This window comes from Larimichthys crocea, chromosome III, assembly GCF_000972845.2.
Source record: "Larimichthys crocea isolate SSNF chromosome III, L_crocea_2.0, whole genome shotgun sequence".
NCBI classification, from domain to species: Eukaryota; Metazoa; Chordata; class Actinopteri; family Sciaenidae; genus Larimichthys; species Larimichthys crocea.
In genome coordinates this window covers 15,615,702-15,621,717 of record NC_040013.1, presented here as the reverse complement: position 1 = coordinate 15,621,717, position 6,016 = coordinate 15,615,702, and the positions used below count along the sequence as shown (strand labels likewise).

The 6,016-nt window shown below is 39.4% G+C and overlaps 1 protein-coding gene across 5 annotated transcripts in view; it reads right to left on the bottom strand.

The window, feature by feature from the left end:
• Positions 1–2,594: 2,594 nt before the first annotated feature.
• Positions 2,595–6,016, bottom strand: part of slit1a (slit homolog 1a (Drosophila)) — an 83,897-nt gene continuing 80,475 nt past the window's right edge. For 3 of the 5 annotated variants that reach the window (XM_019260840.2, XM_019260841.2, XM_019260842.2), the window contains one exon: positions 2,595–5,977. In XM_019260840.2, the coding sequence (XP_019116385.2) occupies positions 5,739–5,977 (239 nt within the window). In that variant the 3' untranslated portion in view covers positions 2,595–5,738. The remainder of the gene's footprint in view (positions 5,978–6,016) is intronic. The other 2 variants (XM_010744532.3, XM_010744525.3) reach the window with 1 other exon arrangement.

The following is a 6,016-nucleotide window of genomic DNA, read 5'->3' as shown; positions in this document are numbered from 1 at the left end:
TTCATCTGTAAATTCTTATGTCGACTGAGACATTCAGATGTTCTGATTTACTCTTACCTGAGGTTTATTTTAATACGCCCATTTTCCCAGAGCATTAATTTAAAAAATGTGATCAGAGGTGCATTAGATGTTAAAGAAAATATGAGTATGAATTGTTAAAACAGACAGGCGTGCTCTGTATGTCATAACAACATTTTGTAGGTTTTGGGTCCGTTTTTCATCACTCTGCAGTCACCTCTGACCATTGCACCCATTATCCTCTACTCATAATAGTAACTTCACTTTGAGTGTTTTACCTGCTTCTGCATGCGTTTAGTCTTGTTAATGTGGAGATCATTTCGGCAACTCTTGCATTAGAGCTGTTGCCTTCCTTGAACTGAAACCCAGAACTATATTTATACGCTTGATCTCTAAATACGCTTACCCCATTCGGTGTCCGTCAAACTGAAAAGCCGTCGGAGATGACTTTGGAAATATTGTTGACAAAGTGATGCACAAGTCAGTACCCCAAACGACAAAGGCCTGAAAATTGTGTGTATTTGGTTTGGCCTCTTAAGCATTAATGGCACATTATGGGGTTATAAATGCTTTTCCTGATCGCTCACCAGTTGGATATGGGGTAGTCTAGTCACACTTCTGATTTGTGTATCCAAGTTGTTGCAGTTTTATTGTTTTTTTTTTTTTGTTTTTTTTGTTGTTTTTTTATTGTCATTGACTGTCAGGCAGATGTTCTCATAATGTGAAGTTTCGTTACTTCCACAGTAGTAACTTGCATTAGTGTGTTGTCAAAGGAAAAAAGAAAAAAATACCATTTTTAGTGTTATTTTTTTTTATTATGGTCATTTCTCTTTAGAGGGTAAATTATCTGTAAATGCAAAACATGTCTGTCATGTTTTTATTGTTATTTAAGAACTTCATGTAGGCTAATAAATTTAGCAAATCTAAAACAGCCCACCAAATATCAGACTTGAACATGTTTATTCTTTACAGTTGCTATTTAAAGATTTTGATTTTGTATATTAGAAAGAAATAACTGCTTTATTTGTGGTAATCCCAAGAATGATACATCTTTATGTTAAGAACTTTGTATTTTTGCTGGAGTTGATATAAAGATGTTTGAATTTTAATGTTTGGTGTCTTGGCTCTTTTTATACTTAAATGTGTTTTAATGTTTTAATGCCTGACGAAATTAACAAGATTTTGTTGGACAAACCAAGGAAGTGGAGTTGCACAGGTTTTGTATGCTTGAAACAAACTGTACATATACAAAAGTGTTTATTCCCATGTTGCTGAACCGTGCCCTCATGGCAAGCCATTGGCCATGGCCATTTTTGTGAAATGCCTTAGGGTAGCTAATGAAGGCATTTCAACTGACAGGGCCCTGCTATGACTTAACATACGGCTCACGGGTAAGAGTCCTGAGCACCACAGGAAGCTCCCACTGTGGGACAGATTGGTAAACAGTTGGCCTCTGTCACCTCAGTCCCCCGTAGAAAACAGGGTGAATGAACAACGACTTCTCACCAAAGCCAACGTGGCATGAGGAAATTGGTGTTTCATTCACCTTTATGGTGAAATCAAATGCTATTAAACCGAAGCTAGAGAGAAAACTGTAACCACTGTCAAAACCCCTTTTACTTATTTATTTTTCTTATAAGTGGACTGAACATGTGCTCATTGAATGGATCCAACCTATGAGAGCACATGCTGTTAGAAAAAGAACTAACCACTCCGATTAGCTGTTCCTGTTTGCATTTTCTACTGAAGAAAACGTGATAATTCTTAAGCAATTTCTCAATACCTACTAAGCACCAAGCGGCAGATAGACAAAGTGAGTTAGCTGGTGGTGGTGCATTTACAACAGCTAAAGATCCAGATATGTTGCTCAGGATTGGTGGACACCAAAACAGATCTCAGGAGTGACTATTGGACTGATCTATGCCAGATAGCCACACGACTGAAGGAATGATGGATGGTGGAGACGTAACATCATCCTGAAAACATACAAGCAAACTAGTTGCACTTAATAGCAAATGCATGTGGGGGGAAAACTACATGAAAGCAGGGGCTTCTTGGGCTGTCCTGTTGATGCGTGCCATATGAAACATGTAAAAATGACACCAGAGCGACACAAGACGTGATTACTCAACACCGCAATGCTGTGAGCTAGACTGTTTTGGCAGAGTGAAGTCCATGTTGACTGCTTTGTGGCAGAAAAGCGGTGGTTCTGTCTGAATGGCATGACAGTCTAACCCTTTAGGCTTTGATGTGCTTTCACATGTCAAAGCCAAGAAAATTGTTTTATTAATTTCCTCTGCTGCACTGAAGTCCCTCTCTTTATGAAAAGCAGTCAACACTGGCTTCATTCTCGACCTCGGAAACAACAGTCGATCAAAGGAAAAAAACAAAATCTCACAGTATCCATTTAGCAGCTGTTCTAGAGCTTTCAATCATATCACATGATGTAGTTCGCCCAGTTATAATGGTGTCACCTAATATATAAAGACTTCTTTATCCATTTGGCTTGGAGGACTTTTAACTTTTGTCAAATAACGAATAAGACATTAGGCAAAAGAAAAAAAGACGACACATTCTTAAAAGCACACACATTTAAGTTTAATTAATGAAAAAGAGTGGAGGTTTGGTAAACATTTTGTCGGTGGCACTACATACATTCAGCATTATTGGGAGTTTTTTCAGTTTAATCCCACCATCAATCCTGTAACAAAAAACAAACAGACAGAACCCAACCAGGGATATTTCTTAAGTTTTTGCACCAGTTCAATACAACAGAGACATTGTGTCGTTTACAATAACATACTTATGTATATAGTTCATAGGATGGAAAATCTGTGTTTCTGGTCATGTGACCAGATAACTGAATTACATCTCAATATAGCACAAGCACCACTAAGATGTCTACCAGGAAGTTGAATGCACCTGTCCAGTACAGATCAGTGCAGAGGAAGGAAAGGAGACATGAAAAGGAAAGCCACATTCGACTAAAGATGCACCTCTATGAGGCACACAGCCTAAGAATTACAGTGACTGTTCATCAGTATCCTTTATGCGATCTTCTTTTAATGTTATTGTACACCACTGGGATCACAACAACAGCATGTAAAACAAAGTCAACATGGGTAGCAATATGAATAGGAGCTCTGTGTGCATTGTACCAAGCTGAGATTTGTGTCTGCAGCCTTTCACACATTTTAACATTTAGATCAGCAAAATGGATAAAACACAATCCCAATCTGCAGGGAGAACAATGCCTTAAGCCATCCTGATGGACTGTCACGTATTGAACAGTATGTGATTTCTATATCTTACATTGGAAACTAAATAACAGCTAAAAGTTACCACTTCATGAATAAGCATAGGTCATATTTATCTATACACATTTATACATTCAGGTATGACTGTTGTGTTCACTGTAATTGGCACCATTTCTTCTTTTTTTGTGTAGATAGCCAGTAAGAACTGACAGACATTGAAATGTCCAGACCGTTCTCATTTATTATCTGTCAGTAGTAGGCATGTAACGCTTCATACAGTTGCCCACTCGAACAGATCTAGGATGAGATATGTTGAAATGATCATTGTCCACAGAAACAACTTCATCCTATTTCTTCTGGCTTGACAGCAGCTTATGATCAGTTGAGCTTGACTACTTTAACTTTGTTGAACTAAAAAACACCTTTCTATGGCAAACATTTCTCAAATTAAAATGATAGAAATTACAACCCAGCACTTCAACAAAATGAACATGAAAACAATCAGAAGCCTTTTTAAAGTGTGGTATGGTAATTACAAGGTAAATTTGAGGGGGACATCTCTTAATCCCAGCTCTGATCTCTCCAGCCCCTGCAGCAAATGAGGAATGTCTGAGCCAGAGAGGAGGAAAACACTGTTGTAACTCGCTATTAAGTGATGTTACAAATACCTTACAGATTTTTATGCTATTTTTATTCATTATTTTACCTTTTTTCATCTTTTTGAAATTTTTGAAAATATTTGAAAGTCAGCAACATTTATGCCTTTCACTTTCTACAGGAAAACGCCTTTAGATAAAATAAATAAAAACAAGCACAGACTCTCATGAATTAGATGTAATATTCACATGGAAGACAACATATACAATATTAAACATATTTCTAGACCAATACTGCCTCCTATACAACAAGGCCAACCAGCTGCTGTATTTTTGGCCAATTAACGTAATTAATTACCTTGTTGGCGCAAGTGAGATCAACGAATAAAAACACCTAGGGAACCAACTGAATGCCTTTCCACCAGTCCCAAAGCTTCCAGAAACAGACTTACTCTTTAACATAGAAAAATACTATACCAAAATGAAATACAAATATATATATATTAGAATCTGTTAGGCATTTCTATATAAAGGGTTGTTGGGGAGGGTTGGGGGGTCGGCTAAAGGAGTTAGGTTACATCTTGAGACAAAATATAACAAAATATAACAAAAATAAAAACAAATCAATATGAGAAATTAGACAGAACAAAACAAAAATCAGAAGATGATTCTGTAACCTTTTGTTTTGTAATAACATTTATAATGATATTAAGAAGCTCTACATATTTGTTGGCAAACTCTTCTCCACACATGCAACAGTTTGCACAAGTTTAATACTGCAGGCATCAAGAGGAGCAGGTCTTAACAGACTCCTGCTCAAAGGGGGTGGGATTATGCAAATCATCCTAACCCTGAGGCAATGTATGCTGGGGGACTGATAACCACTGGGCACAGCCAGCACCAGATCGGTTTGCTGTATGAACAGAATAGATCGTTAAACCACACAGGCCCTCGCACTTAGCGTTAAGACTGTGTGAATGTATGTATGCCATGCATGCGTGATCATGTACTTCAGAGGGGTGTCGTTTTTCAGTGCTGCTACTCAGTGCAGTCTCTATTTTTATGGAGTTTCTAAATTACGGTACCTCACAGCAAACAACTGTGACACCAGACCACCTGGCCTTGAAGCCACGACATCCGCACTGGATTATGTGCCACTCTAACCCTACCTTTCCTTTGTTCACTTCTACATGTGCATGTGTGGATGGATGACTGTATCCTGGCAGAGAAATTGCTACACCAAACCAACACCAACTTAAACTCAACCCAAACCATATCCAGCCTAGTCCAGGTAACCCAGCCAAGCTCAACTCAAGATAGCTTTGCCAAGTCGAACGGTCCAGCTCTTTCTCTCTTTTTGTCTTTTTCTGCCTCGCTTCTGCCATTCTTAGCTAGGCTGGACCCCACAGTCCTCACTGCCTCCACGAAGTAAAGATGGTAGATGGTGGCTAGGCTGTCAGAGGCCTTGCGGATGGATGGGGAATTCACACTGGTTAATTTGGGTTGGAGGGATGCCTCACTCTGAATGCAACACCTTTGAAATCTCTGGACCCCCTTGGAACAATGTTTCGGATACAATGGTTTTTGTTGCCGTTGTTGTCACTTTTACATTGTTGCTCATGATGTTGGTTTCTCTGTGTTACTGTAGGTCACACACCCTTGGAAGGGGAGGAAATGTCCTATTTTACAAACATTGTTGTCCATAATATATAGATAGAGGTTTTATATATACTCTTTATACTCTCTCTCTTTCTTTCTTTCCCTCCCTCACCATCCTCCAGTCCTCTCTCTTCCTTCCTTCCTTCCTTCCTTTCTTCCTTTCTATCTTCTGCTCTGCGGCAGTGGCAGGAAATGTGAGTGAATGGTGCTACATGCAGCCCATGCAGCCGCACTTGATGGTCTTTTCCACTTCCTCGCTGAAGGAGGTTCCATCGCTGCATTCAAAGGTGTATTTCCGGCGCTTCATTCTCTGGCTTGCGCAGCAGGCCCCCGTGTCACAAACTCCGGTGCACTCCACCCAGGAGACCATGCGTGTTGTCTGACAGATGGCGTAGCCTCGCTGTACCTGGTAGAAGTCTCGCACAGGCTCCCCTCGACACTCAGACTCTGGAAAACAGACATTAGTATAATTAATACAATGATCAC